Here is a 22307-nt window from a genome sequence, read left to right as displayed (position 1 = left end):
CACTTTTGCTCAGAGAAGGTCAAACAGAGATTAAAGGATGAAACAACTTAACTTAGCCTTCAGATTTTAAAGCATAAATATTTTCACTACCTTCTGCTTCTTTACCATGTTCACTATCAGTTAGCTTTGATTTTAAGGTAAGAAATCCCCTGGCGGGACACCTGGGTGGCTCAGCTGGTTAAGCGTCTGCCTTTGTCTCTAGTCATGATCCTGGAGTCCTGGGATCGAGTCCCACAGTGGGCTCCTGGCTCAACAGGGATCCTGCTTCTCCCTCTGCCTGCTACTCCCCTACTTGTGCTCTCTCTCTCTCACACAAATAAATAAAATCTTTAAAAAAAAAAAAAAAAGAAAGAAAGAAAAAGAAAAAGAAATCTCCTTGTTATGGCTCTGTAACTACTAAAACAGGGAAGGGTCCATCTCAGGGAGAAATTGAACATTTGGTCCCCCTATGCCTTAGTTTCCTCATCTGTAAAATGGGTATAAAATGCAATAATCTATGGAAAAGTACTTCTTAGCATAACACCTGGGATATAGTAGATCCTTAATATGTGCTAGCTATTCTAATGATTCTTATCAGTCACTAGAAATTATTTAAAAGATTTTTTAAAAGTTTGGTTTACTAAGTTGCTAGACTAACATAAGGATTTATGAAAACAGCCACATTATGAAGAACATTATGAAGAAATAATATATTAAATGCAAAGCAGTTTTCAATTATTAAATTGAATTAATTATTAAATTATTGTCAAAATTATGTAACCATAATAATGCATATATTAGCATGAGCAATAAAGAGTGACCATACATAATTAAAAATTTATTATACTCATCCAAATAGATGTATACAGTGCTTCAGCATTCGGGACTGATAATTGTGTGTGTGTGTGTGTATCTCTATCATTAGTGTAAATCAGTGAGCATCTACTGTCCCTGTGAGAATAAGGATCATTAGTTGAGACTTTACTAGTGCTCTAAGTTAATATAACTCTTTCTTTTTTTTTAAGTTTTTATTTAAATTCCAGTTACTTAACATGCAGTGTGATATTAGTTTCGGGTGTACAACACAGTGATTCACCATTTCCGTACAACACCTACTGCTCATCACAGTAAGTTAATATAATTCTAACTCCTAACAGAATATAGGTACTTAGTGAGGATCAGGACAGGAGTAAGGACAGGTCCTGAGCAAGAGAGTCTTAAAGATGAAATCAGGGTATCAGTTTAGAATCTATTCTAGGCTTTTAGAGTTCCTTACCTCATACAAATATGGGCTCTTCCATTTATTCCACTGATCCAGCCCCTGAAAATTCTTTCCATTCTTTGGATTCATTACAGGACATTCATCTTTAAGCTCTGAGAAAACACAGGAAGGAAAAAAGAGTGCTGCCACCTCCACTGATCAGATCCAGGCAGCTCTCAGCCTCCTCCTCAGTCTTGGAGAACTGGTCAACCTGTCCAATATCTTTCCTGCAGCATTTCTCATTTACAAAGCTCCCAGGAAGCACAGACCTCTGGGCCACCTAGAAATAAAATATACTTGGGTCTGCCCTAAAGGATGGGGACACAGACTAGCATGGATTTTGAGGGCCTGAAGGTCCCAGAGGCCATGTTCCTGTGTAGTGTGAAGATATCCTTCAAATACATGAGAGAGGAATGAGCCAGCTCTAATGCTGCTTTTCACCTTTCCAGGTCTTGCTTTCCCAACGTAGGCCTGAGGATGGGTGCATCTGGGGCCACAAGTCATTCAACGATTCTTCTATTTAAGCAGCATGATTGGGCACCTACGATATAGCAGGCAATCAAAGGGAGAAAGCTCATGTATTACAATGCTACCTTCTGCACCAAGACACTTACAAGACCATCGCTAAAATTGAGAGTCATGAGCTGTGCAACAGGAACAGACGACAAGAAGTGTAAGTCCCTCTGCAGAAGACCAGAAGAGCTTTACAAGGAAGGTAACGTCTGAGTTGAGCCTGGAAGGGTAAGTAGGCATGGAGGGGGTTCTAGCCAGAGTAAAACACAAGAAATGCCATACAAAGTGAGGGGGGATGTGCTTGGGAGAAACCACAAATCCAGTGTTGCTCATGACTGCCAAGAACCCCCAGTATTCAGCGGAAGGGGACTTGAGGCTGGCCAGAACAGACCGTCTTGTAGGCAACACAAACACACTTAGGTTTGACCCTATGGGTCATGACAAGGCATTGCTGAATACTTCTGGATAGGAGACTGAAAATGTGGAGGGCCACTGGGGGGTGAGAAGAGGAGGTAATATATATGTGAGATGAATATAAAGGGTGTGGTATATACTCATGTGAAATCTAGGGGTATAAGGATTTGATACATGGGGGAGGTAGGAAGAGGGAAAAGTGTCTAAGATCGCATTCAGGTTTCAGCTATAGGAAACGAGTGGAGGTGGTCCAATTCACCAAAGCATGGCCTCTAGAAAACGAGCACGTGTCGCGGGAGAAACAAAAGAGCTCAATTTTGGACCAATTTTGAGTTTTTGGAGTGGGTCCCCAAAGCAGAGATGACCGAGAGAGAAAAGTCTGGAGCGCAGACACACAGGCAGGCAGTGGAGACACAAAGCTGTTGGGGGTCTATAGCATGGCCAATGAATGACATGGATGCGACCTGAGGCAGAAACCAGAGGGCTCTTCTAGAGGACCACTGTCAGTACCATCCGCAGCAACGTTCTGGGACGAGCTCACACCATGTCCAATTCACTCCCTAACCTAAGTTCTATGGAATGTCTAAAATATGAAACAAAGAAAAGGCTGAAGAGAACAAACATTATTTGACTCACATGGAAACAAACACTTCCTTATTCTAAAGGCCAGAAGTGACAAAAGTGACAAAATCATTAAAACAGAACATGGCAGCAGGAATGGAAACTGAAACTAGAAGGCTTTACGAAAATGGGTTTTTTTCGGAGTTGCCCTGGACTGGCTGGTTGTTGGTAGAGGGGACCAGTCAAGGCACCCAGTTTCCGGGGCATCATCCATGGGAATCACCACTTGAGACCATTCACTTTCTTCCCAGTTCTAAGCTCATCGAAGGCACCTTTGGAAAAAGGAGTGTATTTTCCTTGGCCTACAAATTCCAGAACAGCAGGGAATACTCCAGTTTCCCACCAGGCACTAGCTCCCAGGGTGGTGCAACATCCTGGCACTGTGGTTTACACAGGAAACCAAGCTCTGAATCCAATTAAGAGAAACAACCTAAGGCTCGGGTCTCCCCTTGTGGTTGCCTGAGTTTCTGTGTCTGTAAAGATTTCCGAGCAAGGTTCAGGCTAGCTAGTGAGCAACAAATATGGCATCTGGACCTGCCATAAGTCGCAACATCTCAGAGTGTGTTTGGCATGAGGAGGCAACTAAGGGCTCCCTGAGCGTATGGATGGCTGAGAGCAGACTTCCTCTCTCTTTGACACCACAGACACCAATCATGGGTTGTGGTGAAAAATCCCAATGGGGTACCTCAGGACCCTTTTCCATACAGCACCCCAAGCCTTCAGGTAAAGTTGGTCCCACTTTAACTCTGTCAGTAAAGAAAGTGAGGCTCAAACGCGAAACAACCTACCCAAGGTCTCACTGCCGGCCAGTGTCAAAGCTGGGGTGGAACGTGGCTCTCCAGGACTGTCCTGACAGCGGGCCAACTCTTACATCCTAATTCCAAGTTGGAAGGTGACTATGTTCTATATTTCCCCAGAGCTTCCAGACAAAAAACAGGACAGGCAAAAAGTGGAATATCCAGATGAGAGCTTCCGTCATCTCAGTGAGTTAAAACTGGTAATACTTGGGCGCCTGGGTGGCTCAGTGCCTTTGGCTCTACCTTTGGCTTGGGTGGTGATCCCAGGGTTCTGGGATCAAGCCCCACATCAGGCTCTCTGCTCTGTAGGGAGTCTGCTTCCTCCTCTCTCTCTGCCTGCCTCTCTGCCTACTTATGATCTCTGTCAAATAAATTAAAAAAATATATTTAAAAAAAAACTGGTAATACCTTTTTAACAGTGAAGGTTAAAGTATTCTATTTCTCTGTGTCCATCTAATACACAGTCAGGTTTTTTGTTTGTGTGACCCAGTTCTGATTCCACGTCACCCATGCCTAACCCTTATGTGTGTGCCCTATTTTCTGTTGCATTCCCACTTCTAATTCCCCATGCTAACAGACTGTTAAGAAGCCTAGGTCCTAGCAAGGCAGAAGTAGTTTCCCAATGCCACCCATGGCTCAGCCCAGAAATGGACTTTCTGACACCTTGTTCAGCCTACCTACCTGTTTAACCACGTGTTCCTGCTCTTCAACTGCTCTAGTTCCGTAAACTTGAAGAGGCTTTACTCTGACTAACAAAATTAAAGAGTTCTTCTGACTTCACAGATAGCAGTCCTAGTGGTCTTAGGTCAGGTGGTATCAAATGGAGGTAAGATCAAACTGTAACCTATGGGTTGATGCAGTCAAAATCAGTCAGCAATATGAAATGCACATTGAAACCTCAAGACAATAACTGATATGACTGGGGCACCTGGGTGGCTCAGTCGGTTGAGCATCTGCCTTCAGCTCAGGTCATGATCTCAAGGTCCTGGGATTGAGCCCCGCATCGAGCTCCCTGCTTCATGGTGAGCCTGCTTCTCCCTCTCCCTCTGTGATATCTCTCACTTTCACTCTCTCCAATAAATAAATAAAATCTTTAAAAAAATAATTGATATGATTAAGGTATGACATTAGGAATGTATTCATAAGTCTGGCCTATGAAGAAAAATTTTTTGGCTCGAAACTTTCTGAAGTTAGACCCAAGTGGGTTTGATAAAAATATCTTTGAGATAAATGAATCTATTGCAACTTTTTCAAAACTACATTCATATATTAAGACTCAGCCCATCCACAAACACTTTACGCATGTGCCACAGGCAAGGCATCGTGACCAACTCGCATACCTGTTTCCTGAGGTCAGAAGTATTGCCTGAAAAGCTTCTTAATCGAATGATATATTTGTCTTTTGTGATATCCAACTTGTCTGTATGTTAAATTGTAAAGATGAATCCAGGAGTACAATAAGCCATACAAACCCCCAAACTGATGCCCTATTACTTCCCCAAAGGAAGATGCTACAGCAACTTTCATCTTCCTCCAACAGACGCAGCTGTTGGAGCGGATGTTGACCATGGGCACGCAAGGTGCCTTGCTTGGTGGGTGACTAATCAATTTCCCAGAGGACTCTGTGGGGTAGAGAGCTCCGGAGGAAATAGATGGCAATGAATCACAGTGCTCAGGAGTGGAAAATAAAATATGATTCACATTAAGTAAAAGAAAAGGTTGAGGGAGAAAAAAAAAACAACTAAAAATTAAAAACACATACACACACACACTCAAACATCAGCAAATACCACACTGAGCATGTCAGCGTAACTTCTGCTTTTTCAAAGCCCAAAGAAGGTAAAAGAGGGCAGATTTTCAAAACAAAGCCTAATAAATCTACATTTTATCAAAGTATTTTATTGAAAAAATGAATTATTTTTAATGAACTTGGTATTTGTTGTAAGAAAAAATGAGCCAATATATTGTTTTTCATTCAATCTCAGTTTTTGTTGAATACCATCAAATCTTAAGATGGCAACTTTTTCTTGAAGTACACTTTATCTTTGTAGATAAAATTTATGCCTCATTACTATAAGCATTCTCTGGAGTAACATTATTTAATTTCTCAGTAATGAGTTGCCTAGGAATGCAAAATAAGAGAGTAGAAGTTGGGCCCCCCAAGAAATTAATCAATAAGCAAGTCAAAAATAAACAAAACAAAAAACAAGCCTCTAAGATACTGGGATCAATCACTTTGAAATAATGGAAATTATTGGAAACAATGAGTAGAGTCATAGAGCTTATACTTCAAGTACAAGCCAATGAATAATCCATGTGGGCACCAATTTTGAGTTTCTTTGCCACTGGTTAAGTAGATAAAGATGAATGTGAATTGGTTAGTTACAAGAAAACATGACAAAGTTTACAAAACATAAAATGAAGTTCATATTTGAAGAGGATTTTGTTTATTTCAGCACCAGAGATAGCCAAATGGATTTTGAAATCAGTATGGACCAGAAATCGAATAACTTGACAGTGTGGGGCAGGAAAATTTTGGGTGGGCATCTGGGTGAGGGGGTTGTGTGACCACACTATTATTGAGTAAGGGACAGGAGAGGCTAGGTAGGGAAAGAGAGGCGGGGCTATGGGATCAGGCTCACAGAAATCCCAGAAATGCAGAGGTGTATGGAAACCAGAGATAAGGGAACACAGCAGACCACCCTGCCGTAGGTGTCCAGGGTGTGTGTGTGTGTCTTTTTGTATGACAGTCACCTATCACCAACAAAAATAACCAGACCCTCAAAAGAAGTAAAAGCCATTAAAGTTGTTATCACTCATCCTTAATCAATTGTGCCACCAGTAGAGAAGTCAAAAGAGTTAAGTTCCCTGGTTAGCTTTCTATAAATGACCAACCCTAAAAGCCCTCGGGGTAGTTGTGTTGGGACCCCTCTCACTCCGAAGAGCTTTTTCTGTATCCTCGCTTAATAAAACTCTATTGCTTTACTCACTTTCTTTGTCCATGAGATTCATTCTTTGACTGTGTGAGAGAGGAGCCTCACTCTCCTGCTTCATTATCTCGAGTGGTTGCTATGATCTAAGTGGTGATGTTATGAAATGAAATGTCACCCCCTGAGAAGTGGCACCAATCAGTGAAAAGGTAGAGTTGGGCATGTGGGGCCCTGAGGTTTGGGAAGGGTAGAAGGGAAGAAAGGAGGAGCCAGCAATATGATCACCCCACATCCCATACCCACAGGCATCTGTTCCAGGAAGCTGGGCCTCCAGCAAACAAACAGCCTGGGTAAAGCCTTTGAATGCTTTATCATTGTCTGAATTTTCCAACTTTGGGAGTTTTCTTGGGCCAAGCTAACTGACTGAAATCTCCACTTTATGTTTTATGGTCTGAACTCCTAGATACACGTTTACACTCCCAATTGCCAGTAAAAACAAAACAAAACAATGTCAGAAACAGCAGTTTGAGCTCAGATGTTTTGGTTCCCGCATCTTTCATCAATGCTACCATTTTCTATTTTGACCTACTTGGCAAAATTTACAATTTACCAAGACTTGAAGGGATCGTTCATCATTTCCAATTACCCGTCAGGAAGGCATTTTATAACCATGTCTGGTTTTCTGTAACTTATTTATCTTGTATTTCCAAATATCAAAATTCCTAACATGCAGAAACCCTCCCAGATAATAAAGACTATGTGTTATTTTCCAGTTGACTTTTTTCAATATTTCCAGTCATAAAACGAGGATACAAGTGACCTGATTAACCATGCAGACATTTAAATCTAATGTTTTTCTGCAAATTTAGAATAACCATTTTATTACAAAAGCAATCCAAGTTTGTTATAGGAAAATTCTAAAATAAATTCTAAAATAAGTAAATAATTTAAATGATCAGCTCTATTAATCCTGTATAGTACATCCTTCCAGAATTTGTATGAACCCATCTGTCTCTACCTCCTTATTGTATTTCATTTCATTTTGTAATGTTTATTATAACCTAACATAGTGTGTATTTACTTGCTTGATTATGTATTGTCTAATTCTCCCACTAGGGTGGGAATCTCCTGGGGAAGCACTTTGTCGGGCTGGTTCTGGCCTCACAAAGTGTCTGATGCATAGTAGGATCTCCTAAAGATTCAATGAATGAATGAAAGAATGAATAGTTGGTACTCACTAAGTATTGGAAAAATCAAAAGCCAGTAAGTACAAGCCAACCTGCTGAAAGTCAAGGATAAGGGAGGTAGGTGAACTAGAACATTTTTCTGTTCCATCTCATTATTCTTTACTCCATCTGCTATTAGGTAACTGGCCCATTAATTTCTGTTTGAACTTAATAAATTTGCGGGCATATCTTTGCTTCACTTTCATTATGGGAGAAATCGTACAAGTTGAAGATTTGGTGGGAAGTGGAAGAGAAGCAACTCCACAGACGCACCTGCTGTAATCGGGGTCAGCGTGGAGCAGGTGGGAGGGGCGAGCCGTTGGGGAACACACAAGCACCTGTGCCCATGCGTGCACCAGCCCTCCTCACCCCTCCGTGGCCAGGTCCCGCACTACACTGGCAGGCAGATACATAGCCAAATGTCTCTTACCCATACTCGGGGCGGGGGGGGTGGGGTGGGGAGGAAGGCTGAGGAGCTGGGTAATTTCCTCAGGGACTGAAGAAAGAAAAGTAGTAATAAGCCTTTTCATGTTTTTCCTTGCTCTAACATCTGGGCATTTTTAAATCATCAATTTCCCATTTACAGAAAAAAAAAAAAGTTGTCAAGGAAGTATGTCTTGATTTAAGAAAGATCCATCATGTCTTTACCAGACAATGAATTGTTCTGGAAGATTGAAAATCTGATCTCTCCCTTCCCTTTAAGTTTTTTACTGAGGATAAAACACCACGAAATAACTGCAGAGGGTACCATTCAGATGGGGCATGGGGGGTGGGCACTGATGGGGTCTAGGGGTTTTTCTTCTTTTAACTTTTTATTTGGAAATAATGTTGATCTTACAGAAAAAATTACAATAGTCCAAACCCTTTTTAATCAATAACAAAAATAGAGAGAGAGAGAGAGAGACAAAAGATTTGAACAGGGGTGCCTGGGTGACTCAGTGGGTTAAAGCCTCTGCCTTCAGCTGGCATCCTGATCCCAGGGTCCTGGGATTGAGCCTTGAAACCAGGCTCTCAGCAGGGAGCCTGCTTCCCCCTCCCTCTCTCTGCCTGCCTCTCTGCCTACTTGTGATCTCTGTCTGTCACATAAATAAATAAAATCCTTAAATAAAAAGAAAAGAAAAGATTTGAACAGAGGTATCCCCCAAAGAAGATTTGTGAATGGCAAAAAAGCACATGAAAAGACGCTGGACATCACTAGTCATTAGAAAACCCTAAACCGGAAATCAGATGCCACTAGGCTTATATCAGAATGACTAACTTCAGAAAGATTCACAATACTAGTTGTTGGTGAGGATATGAAGAAACTGGACCCTTCATACAGTGATGGGGTAATGCAATAAAATGGTACAGTCTCTTTGAAAACAGTGTGGTGTCCCTTAAAAAACTAAGCATAGACTTACCATATGTCCCAGAAATTTCACTGGTTAAGTACCTACCCAGGAGAAATTAAAATATATATTCACATAAGACTACGTCTGGATGTTCCTAAGCAGCATTATTAGGAACAATAAAACTGAAACAAACCAAATTTCTATCAACTATAGGACAGATAAACGAAAAGTGATATATCTGTATAATGAAATACTATTGCACAGCAAAAAGGGATCTACTGACATAAGCTATGATGTGAATAATTTTAATAACATTATGCTGAGTGAAAGTCAGACATAAAAGCCTACCTATTGTATGATTCCACTTACATAAAATTTCTAAAGAAACTATTTCTAGAAAACTATATATTTACCCAAATACTCATACTTGTATCCTTAAAAATGGGTGAATTTTAGGACATGTAAGTTATAAACCAATAAAAGTGCCTGCCTAAAAAAAAAAAAAAAGAAAAAGAAACCCAGCATACTCTACATATTGTTCTGCATTATGCTTTTTTCCTGCTCAAAACTATAATTTGAATAGAGTTCAATATCAGCTCATTAGCTCTCCCTTTTTTGTTCATGGTCATATAATGTTTCATTGTATGTCTGTGCCAAAATGTAAATAAATTAAATAGCCAAGCAAAGGAATACTCGCCTTTCCCCATTCAGTCCAAAAGGCCTTCAAGGTATTTAGCTTCTGCTGTGCTCTTTCAAAAAAAAAATTTTTTTTTTTTTTTTTTTTTTTTTTTTTTTTAGCTCTTTCAAAAGCTACAAATTCCCTCATTCCATTCTTGAAAATCTCTGGCATGCCCCTTAGCAGATGCTATTGGGGCCTCACTCATGTCCCCTTTGCACTTACCACCCTCTTAACAAGTCTAGAGTTTCCATGGCAAGTACCAGCGGCACTCTTTCGGAAGACTCTGACAGCAACACACTTGACTCACCCATGGGTAGACCAGAAGACCAGGGAGTTACTGCCCCCTGAAATGGTCCTCACTGATGATGGATGGAAATCAGTGGATAAAATACCCCAGCGACCTCACTCCTTGGAGAAGAACTCTGAGATGAGGTTGATCATCTCCCAGAGCTCACCTGCAGGACAGAGATCCCCTTGCCCATAGTGGCAATCTGCCCAGTAAAATGACTGCTTTCTCCTCCTTGTTTCATTTACCCACTCCCCCCACTGTCCTTCCCACCAAGAAGTGACACTTAGTTACTGGCTCACACATCTCGTTCTGTCTCCTCCACCCTGGTGCATTTATAAAGACAGAAGCAAACCACTAAGCTCACAGGCATTTGGATTTAGGATTAAGAGGGCATATGATTTCAACAATGTGTTAATTAGAATGCTCTAAAGGGACAAAGTGAGGTGCTACGGTTAAGACGTTAGCATCATCAAGATCTGTGTTCACTTGCTTGCTCGGCCAGTATATGGACATATAAATAACTTATGAGTGTTTGCAAAGACGTTTAATCGTTCAAGGCTTAGGTTTTTTCTGCAGACCTTCTTTACGGGGCCAAGAACACAACAGTCAAGCCACCCTGAGCATATGCTTTATGACTTATAACTCACAAAAAGCATTTCAACGGCAAGTCTTTTCCATGCTAACTTGGAAAAAGTCCTGTAAATTTATGGCTGCAAATTCCAACCAACATAAAAGCTTTCCCTCTTCTCCTTCCAGCCAAATTGTCGTCCCGCCAGCTGAGAGAGCCAAGGTACTGAGAAGAGCAGAGAAATGAGATTTTTACAGGATTCCAGCCTTCTCCTAAAATGTAGGAAAATACACACATCCCTATAACTGACAATTTATTCATTCCACTTGCTGCTCTTCTTTCACTCGGAGCTTGAGCAACTGTAGGGGCAGATGCCAAGTCTCACCATCTGAGGCTGCTACCTAGGCGGTGACCAGTTGTAACTGGAACAGAAGAGCTCAACACCTCCAGACACTTTGAGTCCATAATGAGCTGTCCTGGTATGAGATAAGGCAACAATCCCCAGCTGAGGACTGAGACAGGTTCCTCTGCAACTTGAGGGTATGCGGCTTTCAATAACCATCTCTCATTTAATACTAAATCAGAATGTCATTAAAGATTTGGGATTTTGCCCAAGGTGATAACGAAGACTGGCACTGGTAAAACTTTTAAATTTCACGTTGTATTTGCATAGGTTAGCCCAGGCAAAGGAAGCACAGTAGAGTGCCTTATTGATTCTAAGCCAAGGTCAGCAGTAGAAACTTCCCCAGGGAAGGCCGAACGTACCTCTCTGCATGTTAACTTGGGTTTGGCCACGAGACTTCCTTTAGACAATAAGATAATACAGAAATCTCCGTGAAGAGGCCTTTTGGGTTTCCACTTATACCCCTGTGCCTCTGTCATGGCCATGAGAAGAGCCTGCTTTGGGTAGCAACTCACTCAGAACGCGCTCAGGTCTGAGCCTGTATCTCAGCCAAGAGAAGCCAAGCCTAGCTGGACCTATGCCAGAGGCAGAGCCACCCAGGTGAGCTCAACCCGGATCAGTCAAACCCCAGCCAACCTGTAGTTGCATGAGCTAATAAGTAAATGCTCATTGTAAATTTTCCACTGAGTATGGTCGTAGTATGCTGCATGGTGACAGCCCAGCCAGAGAACAAAGGGGAAGTACAGGAAGCCAAGGGGAACGATGCACAATAGCTTTTCCTTGTTTCCTTTCCTGGGACAAACGGGTGGCAACATACAGATACAACGATGAAGTCCGCAATCGCTTTGAAAAGATCACTGTGATTTCTCCAAGAATATCCCAGCTTCCGTGTCCCTTGGTGGGACAATTCCAAGATGTGTCCTACAGATCCCCCAGTGGGATTGAGCCCCAGGTACCCACTGTCACCTGCTCACAGTCACATCCTGATGGCCTCCCGCCCTCCCAACCTCACCCTCTCCTTCACTGAGTGTCCAGTTGTGTCACTGCACACAAATTCTTGATGCAAGTTAGGATATGGCCCATCTTTACAAATAAAAGCTAACATTCATCAAGCACTCGATTGTGCCAGACACCATGACACACAATGACTTCACCACTCTCCATTTTCTCATCTGTAAAATGGGGACAAAGACACTACCTCTCAGGGCCACGTGAGGAAAGAATGGGTAATGGACCTAGAATAGGCCTTGACATTGCGAGCCATAAAGCAATGTTACTATTTCCAACAAGACTCACTTGTCCTTATTGCTATCGGGCTTCTAAGCTGCATCTGCAGGTCGGAAAGAACCAGTAAAATTGAGGAAACTACAGAGGGGAAAAGAACAATGACGAGAAAACAGAGAAATTCTTCATGAAACCTCTTTAAAATTCTCAGCCAGTGGATGGCAGCACTAGCCTTTAACTAAACAGGCAGCGGCAACAGGAAAAACAAGCATTCTCCACCGTATTCCATAGGTGGGACCCAGCCGCATGGAAAGAGAAGAAGCCCGAGAACCAGAGAACATCCGAGAGGAATCCCGTGAAAGACATCAGTCAGGCTGTGCTCCCCAGTGTGCACTGAGGCATGGGAGGTATTTCTAGTGGAGGTTTCAGACGGGCCCAATAGTGGGCTGAGGATCTTGGTCTGGTGAGGCCTATGCTTCCACTACACCCTACCAGAGCACCCTCTGGGTACCGAGAAATACAACATTCAAACCCGGCGGCTGGGGCCTCAGGACTCAGCCAGGAAGAGGAGATGGATCACTCAGTTGGGACTGAAAATGACCCATCCCTGCTTACCCAGGGGAAGCGGGGGGTCTTCCCAAAGGTAGCTGCTTACTTGCTGCTTGCCAGATTCTCCACGGGTCAAGTCATCCCACCAGCCCCACCCTTCCACTGCATGCTCCTCATTCCAAGATCCAAACAGAGGTCAGGGGAAGGGGAGGGAGTAAATCCCACGTGCTCTGATCACACCTGCAAGAGGGCCGCCATTTCTGTAGAACCCGCAGGTGACATCAGCATGGCAGGATTCAGCCAAGTGCACTGTGGAAGCCATCACACAGCTGGGCTTTGAACCCTACCTGTGTCAATGCCTAACTGTGACCGAGGGCAAGTTACTGGAGCTCTTAGCACTCAGTTTCCCCATCTGTAAAGTGAGGATAATAATGATCCCACCCTTATAGGGCTGTTGAGAAAATGAAATGTGACCATGAACTCAGTGGTAGTTTCACGAGGCCCAGTGTTTGTAGCTGAAGCCTTCCTGAGATCCCATGGAAACAAAGCCATTCGGGAGACAGACCATTTAACCCTTCCCTACCCTCTCTACTGGCTCCCCCAAGTGAGACATAAGAGAGCCACACCTTCATCACCTGCCACCCCCCCACCCCGCCACTGACAACTGGAGGAAAGAGAAAAAGCCACCCGGGTTGCCTGGGTGGCTCAGTGGGTTAAGCCGCTGCCTTCGGCTCAGGTCATGATCTCAGGGTCCTGGGATCAAGTCCCACATTGGGCTCTCTGCTCAGCGGGGAGCCTGCTTCCTCCTCTCTCTCTCTGCCTGCCTCTCTGTCTACTTGTGATATCCCTCTCTGTCAAATAAATAAATAAAATCTTAAAAAAAAAAAAAAGAATCTTTCCAACCAACTACACCCCCTTTGCTCTGCCTCACCCCTCCCTCTCAATCCCCCTTTTACAGAGTGAGGCGGGAGGGGAAAGGAGAGAATGGCAGTGGCTCTTCTAGGCTATACCCATCTCAACTTCTTCCTGCTGTCCTCCCTTCTCAGCCCAGTGCCATTTTTTCTCGTAAGTTACCAGCCATGCACGTGGTTTCCTTTCATTCTCTATCGTAATGTTGTTAATTCCCTTCGTACAATACTGGCATTTCACGTGGTATTGTGGGTTGCAAAGACAACCACAGTTCTCCGCTCTTCTACACGCCTGCCTTTTGCAAGGCAGCTTTGCAGTTCCCCCCATCAAGGGCTGGAGTTGATTTCTCTTCTCTTGAATCTGGATTGGCCTGTGACCTGTTTTGACCAAAAGAATCTGGCAGATGCAGCCCTGTGTCATTTCAAGCCCTAGCCTCGAGGAGGCTCGCGTGCTCACTCTCTTGGAGCCCTAACCCGTGGGCGGATGACAGACCCGCAGAACAGAGGTGAGCCATCCCAGGCAAGGCCACCATCGCCAAACCGGCCACTAACTGAAAACACATGTGTCAGCCTAGCTGCACCAGCCAGGCCAGCAGAGCCCAGCCCAGACCATCAACCTGCAAAATCCTTAACTAAATAAATGGCTATTATTTTAAGCTACTATGTTCTGGGGTTGGCTTTTTTTATTTTTTAAGGTAGCAAAAGCTAACTGATGGATTGGGCCGTAAAATAGGACAGAAGACTTAAAGTTGCTTCGCATTTTGCATGCATTTATTTATCCTTCATAATAAAAAAAAAATCCTCATAGTCTGGTCCTGCTGCCACCTCCTTTATTACAGGAGCCCTACACCTGCTAAGTGTAGGGTAAAATAGTGGACATTCTGGACGAGGTAGCAATGGGAGTTATTCACAGTTCTTAAGAAGCTGCAATGACACTCATAAAACTAAACACAAGATGAAAGACCCATGTGCCATCATTCCCATGAGTAAGGCTACCTGGAATGAATGCAGAAGCTACGTGTCATATTTCAACATTCGCACCAAGGTCAATTCTCCCATGTCGCACCTCTGAAAGTATTTTTCATTTGGGTAACGACGGGGTGAAGTAGAGCATCTTGGAGCCCTGCCTGTTCCCGCTATTGTTAACTGACCACTGATTTTCACTGAAGTTGTTTTTTTTACAGAAGTCAAACGTGAAGATGTTTTATCTCACAGGAAAGACCGAGGAAGTGAAAAAAGAAACCTCTGGCCTCAAAAGACATATCTTTAGCAGCAAGATAAGACGTCGGTATTTATATCTGGAATTTTGCACTTCCTTACCCTACTGTCATCACTGTTAAGAAAATTCTTCGTTGATGCTCTGAGGTATTTATTTCTCACGGCTTTATTCATTGTCTGTCTGCTGGGAGCCAGAACCTGCGCTAGAAGACATGAGGTGAGAAGACAGGAGACAGGCTCCCTGCTGGCCTCAGGGAGCCTGAAGTCAAACAAGAAATAGCCATGTTGATGATACAGAAGTATCTGGTCACACAAATGACTATTATTTCACATGACAGGGAAAAGTATCTTCTGTGCCATGAGTAGATCCCAAGCTGTCTAAGCTCATGGAGGGAAGGTGGTTGGCTTCCTGAGAGAACTGTATGTATAGGCCAGGACTGGCAGCATTGATCTGGGGTTCATATTAAGGAAACAATCACAACAGACTATATAAAACCAGTTCTCCTACGTTATTGTCTTGTCGTCTTGTGCCAGATGGGTTGGCTTTCTCTGAGAGCAGCAGTGTCTAAAAGGCAGCCCACACCCCAACTCTTGATCCAGAAGGAGCGGACGTCTGGGCACTGGCAGATCTCATAAGCCTGGGTAGACTAGCCCTGGGCTCAAATCCCAGCTCATTGTGTGGCCCTGGGTGAGTCACATCATCTCAATGGGCTCCTATTTCCTTACTCGTAAATGAGTGCAATGCCCTCGACCTTAAATGGTGTTGCAGTGGTTATAAATGAGAGACCTTGAAACGAAGACAATGTTGGATGTTGGTGGTGTTCATGAATCCGCTGTGGGGGCAGGGCCGAACATGGCTGAACAGTTCATCAGAGACAGCTTGTCTCTTCTCCCTGGCATCAGTGGGGGCAGATCCAAGGCTGGCGGCTGGAGCCACCCAAAGTCTCGCTCACGTGTCTGTGTGGCCTTATGTGGGACTGGCAGCTAGAACCCTGAAACATGGCCTTTATAAGGGGACTGGGCCAATGGTAGCTGGTCTCAAAGACAAGTGTGCCTAAAGAATGAGAGAGAGCCAAGGAGAAGCCATGTCATCTTCGATGATCTGGCTCTGAGACCACTCTGTGTCCCTCCTGTCACTGAGTTCTACCCAGATTCCAGGAGAGGGAAAATGTACTTCCCTGCCTGAGGGAACATGGCAAGGTTCTAAGCAATATTGTTGTGGCCACTTTTGGAAAATCAGATCTGCCAGTGGTGTCTACTGACATCCCTTTGATGTTATTTCCCTGTTATATGATGCTACGGGGAAAAAAAAAAGAGAGAGAGAGAGAGAGAGAAAGAGAGAGAAAGGTGGCCATGGAAGAAATGTACAAGAGAGGGAGAGAGCAGACAGAGTAAGGCTTTTATGCTGGGATGGGGTCCCACCATCGCAACCCTCCTTGGTGAGGAACCAGCTTCTTTGTGCTCCCTGATGGCCACATTTCTATGATGGGGATAGCAGCTGAGCCTCCTTCATGGTGGTGGTGTGGGAATTCAATGAATCAATCCATTAAAGTGCTTAGAGCCTCACCTGGCACGTAGTCCATGCTCCATAAATGGGAGCTATGGTTTATGCTCTCCTCAACCGCCTTAGCGTTGGTTTGACCCTGCGGCCATCCATCACACGCTGATTCCCTCAGATACCTGGAAACAGGGATGCAGCTGCCCGTCAGAGAAGTCACACCCCTGTCAACCAAGCTAGAGCACACAGTCTCTCCGACGGCACAGAACAAACTGGAAACGAGAAACATCCCCAGGATGCCACACACCGGGTTTTATCATTTCGATGTTACATACCCTTCACGCCGGCATGTCCTGTCTCCCTCTTCAGTTCAGCCCCAGCCTCTCCAATGTCCCGAAAGGCTTGAACATTTTATCTTTTCCAGTGGAAGTTCAGCAGTCCGGATCTTTTGCCTCCATCTACAACACACAGAATTAGCCATTTAGGGTTTTGGAAGCATTTTAAAAATATCATGTGCAACCACATAGAGGACTTGTCTCACTGGGCTCTGGAAGGATCCAGTGATGGCTAGGAGTGCAGCCAATGGCCTTCCCTTCCTTGTCTGGCCCTCATTCCCACCTCTGGACCAGGTAACTAAAGACAGGCGTTCTTTACCAGAATGTCCTCTAAATCCCTATGCTAATGCTCAGATTTCTAAAACTCCCAAAAAAGTCTTTCACTTAAAAAAAAAAAAAATGGGGCTAGTTAGTAACCAAGCTGTTTTTGTATCATTTAAGTGTCAATTTGTTTTCTATTATCCCCTTGCATCATATCAGCATCTACAAATTTAAAGAGTTGTGCAATCTTCCAGTCTAGAACTTTGGAGATGGGACCAATCTGAATATGAAATTCTGACTTATCCCCCTATTTCACTTTTTTGTATCAAAGCCCTAACCTTTCCAAAATTACCTGCGCACACAAATGCAGTCAAATCACTCACACACACACACACACACACACACACACACACAAACAAACAAAAACCCAGAAATAAAACACACCTATTAGAGCAAAGCTCAAGTTCTTTTGACCACAACCACTAACACCTGGAGCCCACATCCTTGGCAGAGGTGAACACTGTAATAGATTCACTCTCTCCTTCTCTCTCCCCTACCCACACACATACACACATGTGTTTCTTTTCTAAATAAATGTTCATTGTGTGTCATCCTACACCTTGTGTATTCCATGCTCAGATGTCCTATCAAACTCCCTACATCAGTGTAAGAAGATTCTCTCATTTTACTTTTGCTACTCTTCGGTAATATTTCACGGTTTCAGCTCCTCCATCAGGCTGTGTAACTGGACTGACTCCGTCTCCAGCACATCACGTCCCTTGCGTCCCTTCATTCTCTGGGTTCCAGTCTGGCCTGGAACAGCCTCCCCGACCCTCTCCTCACTCTCGAGAAGATTCAGTTCTCAGATCTGGGGGCAACGCATTTGATCTTGAATCCCAGCTGCGTCTCAGGCCCCATGTTGTGCTCTCTGCTCAGCAGGGAGCCTGCTTCTCCTTCTCCCTCTGCCTGCTGCTCCCCTTCCTGTGCTCTCTCTGTGTCAAATAAATAAAATCTTAAAAACAAAAAAGAAAGAGATGTATTCATTTATTTTAGAGAGAGTGTGCTCGTGAGTGTGCAAGTAGGGGGAGGGGCAGAGAGGAGAGAATCCTCAAGCAGATTCCCTGCTGAGTGCAGAGCCTGACCAGAGGTTCCATCCCAGGACCCTGAGATCATGACCTAAGCAGACACAAGAGTCAGACGCTCAACCAACTGTGCCACCCGGGCGCCCCCCAACTTTCCTTTTTAATACAGGTTTTCCTCTGACTCCTATGTCACATATACATAGGTAAGATTACTGATAAATAGTCAAAGTAAGCTTTAGGGCCCATTCACATCACTTCACAATGTCTTCTAATTTCTGCTAACAGATATACAAGGAGTTGGGAGTTAATTTACTGACCCACTATATTCAGGGTAAGCCACACAGTGACACCAAGCAAAGGAAGCCATATAACAACAGGAATGGAAACCAATACAATTAGAAGTAATGAGATTAATTTAATGTATTAGATGATGTTGTTTGGCTAAAACTCAGTCATTCTTTGTAACATGAATATAGCAGAGTTTCCTCTTCTGTGAGGGAAGGACTATCATAAGAGAATAAACCAAGAATTTTCCTTAAAATTTTAAAACAAAGACTGTAACAAAAGACAAAGAAGAAAAACGTATAACCATAAAAGGAACAATGAGATATAACAACTGTAAATAGGTGCATAAATACATAAAACTTAATAACAAACATAAATGAAGTAATTAATAGTAATGCAGTCACAGTAGGAGACTTTAATATTCCAGTTACATCAATGGACAGATCATCCAAACAGAAAATCAACAAAACAAACAGTGGCTTTGAATGACACATTGGACCAGATGGATTTAACAAATGTTTTCAGAACATTCAATCCTAAAACAGCAGAATACACATTCTTTTCAAGTGAACAAGGAAAGTTCTCCAGAACAGATCACATATTATGCCACAAAATAAGTCTCAACAAATTCATACCATGCATCTTTTCTGACCATAATGATCTGAAACTAGAAATCAAAAGAAAAAATCTGGAGGTTAAATAATATGGTACTAAACAATGAATGGGGCAACCAAAAAAATCAAAGAAGAAATTTAAAAATACATGGAGACAAATGAAAATGAAAATAAAATAGTCCAAAATCTTTGAGAAACAGCAAAAGCTGTTCTAAGTGGGAAGTTCATATTAATACAGGCTTACCCTAAGAAGCAAGAAAAATCTCAAATAAACAAGTCAACCTCACACCTAAAAGAGCTTGAAAGAGAAGAACAAACAAAACCCAAAAGCAGCAGGAGGAAGGACATAATAAAAATTAGAGAAGAAGATACATGAAACAAAGTATAAAAATAAAACAGGTCAATGAAACCAGAAGCTCATTCTTTGAAAAGATCAACAAAATTGATAAACTTTTAGCTACATTCATAAAAAGGGAGAGAGAGAGAGGGAAGGAGGGAAGAGGGAGAAAGAGAGAGAGAGAGAGGAAATACTTAAATAAATACAATTAGAAATGAAAAAGGAGAAAGAACAACCAACAGCATAGAAATGCAAAGGATTGTAAGAGAATTTGATGAAAAAATTATATGCCAACACATTGGACAACCTGGAAGAAGTCCATAAATTCCTAGAAACACACAGCCTCCCAAAAGTGAATCAGGAAGAGACAGAAAATGTGAACAGAATGATTCCCAGCAATGATATTGAATCAGTCATCAAGAAACTCCCAGCTAATTAAAGTTCAGGACCAGATGGCTTCACAGGGGAAGGCTACCAAACACACAACGAAGAACTGATACTGATTCTTCTCAAACTATTCCAAAAAGGAGAAAAGGAAGGAAAACTTCCAAATTCGTTCTATAAGAGGCCAACATTACCCTGAAACCAAAACCAGATAAAGACTCCACTAAAAAAGAGAACTACAGGCCAATATTCCTGATGAAAGTGGATGCAAAAATTCTCACAAAATATTAACAAACCAAATCCAACACTAAGTTAAGAAATTATTCACCACAGGGGTGCTTGGGTGGCTCAGTGGGTTAAGCCTCTGCCTTTGGCTCAGGTCATGATCTCAGGGTCCTGGGATCGAGCCCCACATTGGGCTCTCTGCTCAGCGGGGAGCCTGCTTCCCTTCCTCTCTCTCTGCCTGCCTCTGCCTACTTGTGATCTCTGTCAAATAAATAAAATCTTTTTTAAAAAAAGAAGAAATCATTCACCACAAATCAAGTGGGATTTAGTCCCAGATGCAAAGATGGTTCACTATTCAGAAATCAATCAAGTGATACATTACATCAACCAGAGAAAGCATAAAAGTCATGTGATCTTTTCAAAAGATGCAGAAAAAGCATTTGACAAAGGACAATGTCCATTCATGGTAAAAACCCTCAACAAGGTAGATTAGTAATATACAGAACTGTTGAGTCACTATACTGGACACCTGAAACTACTATAACACTGTATGTTAACTATAGTGGAATCAAAGTTTTAAAAAATTAAATCATAAAAAATTAAATTAGGGCTCCTGGGTGGCTCAGTGGGTTAAGCTTCTGCCTTCAGCTTGGGTCACGATCCCACAGTCCTGGGATTGAGCCCCGCATCGGGCTCTCTGCTCGTCAGGGAGCCTGCTTCCCCCTCTCTCTCTGCCTGCCTCTCTGCCTACTTGTGATCTCTCTCTGTCCAATAAATAAATAAAATCTTTTTAAAAAATTAAATTAAAAAGAAAAAAGAAAAAGAATCACCCTTAAATGCAATTTGGTGTGTGGAGAGGCTTGCAAGAGAGGGAGGCACCCATAAACAGACCACCTGGGGTCAGAGCAGGCTGGGGCCCCCTATCATGCTGACTCTGGGCCATGTGCTCATAAAGTGGAATGGCAGGTGGAATGCTTACACAGTTCTAATGATCCCAGTCTCTTTTCCACTCTCCCTCCACATTTCTCAAGCCGAACTACTATGAAGCTTTCATTTCTTACCCCACTAGACTGCCACCAATCTTTCCTTGGGGGCAGGCATTCTCTGGTGTCCTAAGCCCGCTCTGCTCGTTCCCTGGACCCTGCCACAATTCCAATTTGTAGGACCACCTGGTCCCAAGGCAAATTAAATAAATGCAAATCCAATGGCAGGCATTGAAATTACCTAGCAGAACGTGTCCAGAAGGCTCCGCTCTTCAAGGGCTCTTCTTCCTGCTTACATATCTAAAAAGTTTTAAGCATGCCCCATGCTTAGGTCACACCCCAAATCAACAACAGTAGAATCCCCAGGGGTTGTACCCTGCAGCCCTATTTTTTCAAAGCCCACTGGGTGATTCCAGTGTGCAGCACAGGTGAAGAACCAGAGATCTAGCAATTAATGGCTTTCAAACATTTTTGACTTCGGTCCACAGTAAAAAATACTTTTCACATCATGACTGATACCATACACATACATTCAAAACAGAAATATTTTTTTAAAAGATTTTATTTATTTATGAGAGCGAGAGGAAGAGAGAGAGAGAGCATAAGTGGGATGGGCGGAAGGAGAGGGAGAGAAAAATCTCAAGCAGACTCCAAGGTAAGCATGAAGCCTGATACAGGCTTGATCCCAGGACCCTGAGATCATGACCTGGGCCAAAACTGAGTCAGATCCTTAATTGACTGAGTCACCCACAAGCCCCAGAAATAAACATTTTATAAAAGAGTACTTAGCTCTTATGTTCTGATGTTTTCTATCCCATTTACTTTTATTGAAAACAAGGCTGGGGGCACCTGGGTGGCCCAGTCAGTTATGTTTCTGACTCCTGGTTTTGGCCCAGGTCATGACCTCATGGGTTGTGGGATGGAGCCCCACTATGGGCTCTGTGCTCAGAGGGCAGTCTGCTTGAGATTCTCTCCCTCTGTGCCTCTACCCACTCACATATGCACACACACACACTCTCCCTCTCTCTCTCAAATAAATAAATAAATCTTTAAAAAAAAAAAAAACAGACAAGGCTGTATGTGCCCAACTTCCCATTTCACAATCTCTGAGGGAGGTCATGACCCACAGTTCGAAAAACACTGCCTTAGATGACCCAGAATAGTTAAAGTAATTAGTAAACACTATCCTCAGAATAAACACGTATTTCAACAATTCCCAAAGAGGATATATGAACCCCTGAGAATAAATCCATATTTATAGATGCCCATTTTGAAAATCTGTATAATCCAATCTTTCATTTGATAAAACAGGAAAGGTCAAGCTCATAGGTACATTCCCTCTTCTATGCACATATGCCTGTGTACTCATCTATTTGAAAAATCTTTAAACAAC

General features: G+C 42.9%; 1 protein-coding gene across 6 annotated transcripts in view; it reads right to left on the bottom strand.

The window, feature by feature from the left end:
* RIN2 (Ras and Rab interactor 2) overlaps nt 1–22307 on the bottom strand; it is a 219050-nt gene that overhangs the window by 159986 nt on the left and 36757 nt on the right. For 2 of the 6 annotated variants that reach the window (XM_032351526.1, XM_032351527.1), the window contains exons 2-4: nt 16744–16866; nt 16478–16590; nt 9770–9821 (exon numbers count right to left, since the gene is read on the bottom strand). In XM_032351526.1, the coding sequence (XP_032207417.1) occupies nt 9770–9821; nt 16478–16500 (75 nt within the window). In that variant the 5' untranslated portion in view covers nt 16501–16590; nt 16744–16866. Of the gene's footprint in view, nt 1–1255; nt 1354–9769; nt 9822–16477; nt 16591–16743; nt 16867–22307 lie in introns of those variants that run through there. The other 4 variants (XM_032351535.1, XM_032351532.1, XM_032351528.1 and 1 more) reach the window with 4 other exon arrangements.

This window comes from Mustela erminea, chromosome 7 (assembly GCF_009829155.1).
Source record: "Mustela erminea isolate mMusErm1 chromosome 7, mMusErm1.Pri, whole genome shotgun sequence".
Classification (NCBI taxonomy): Eukaryota; Metazoa; Chordata; class Mammalia; order Carnivora; family Mustelidae; genus Mustela; species Mustela erminea.
Note: the sequence above shows the minus strand (reverse complement) of the source record. Positions and strands in the feature narration are given on the sequence as shown.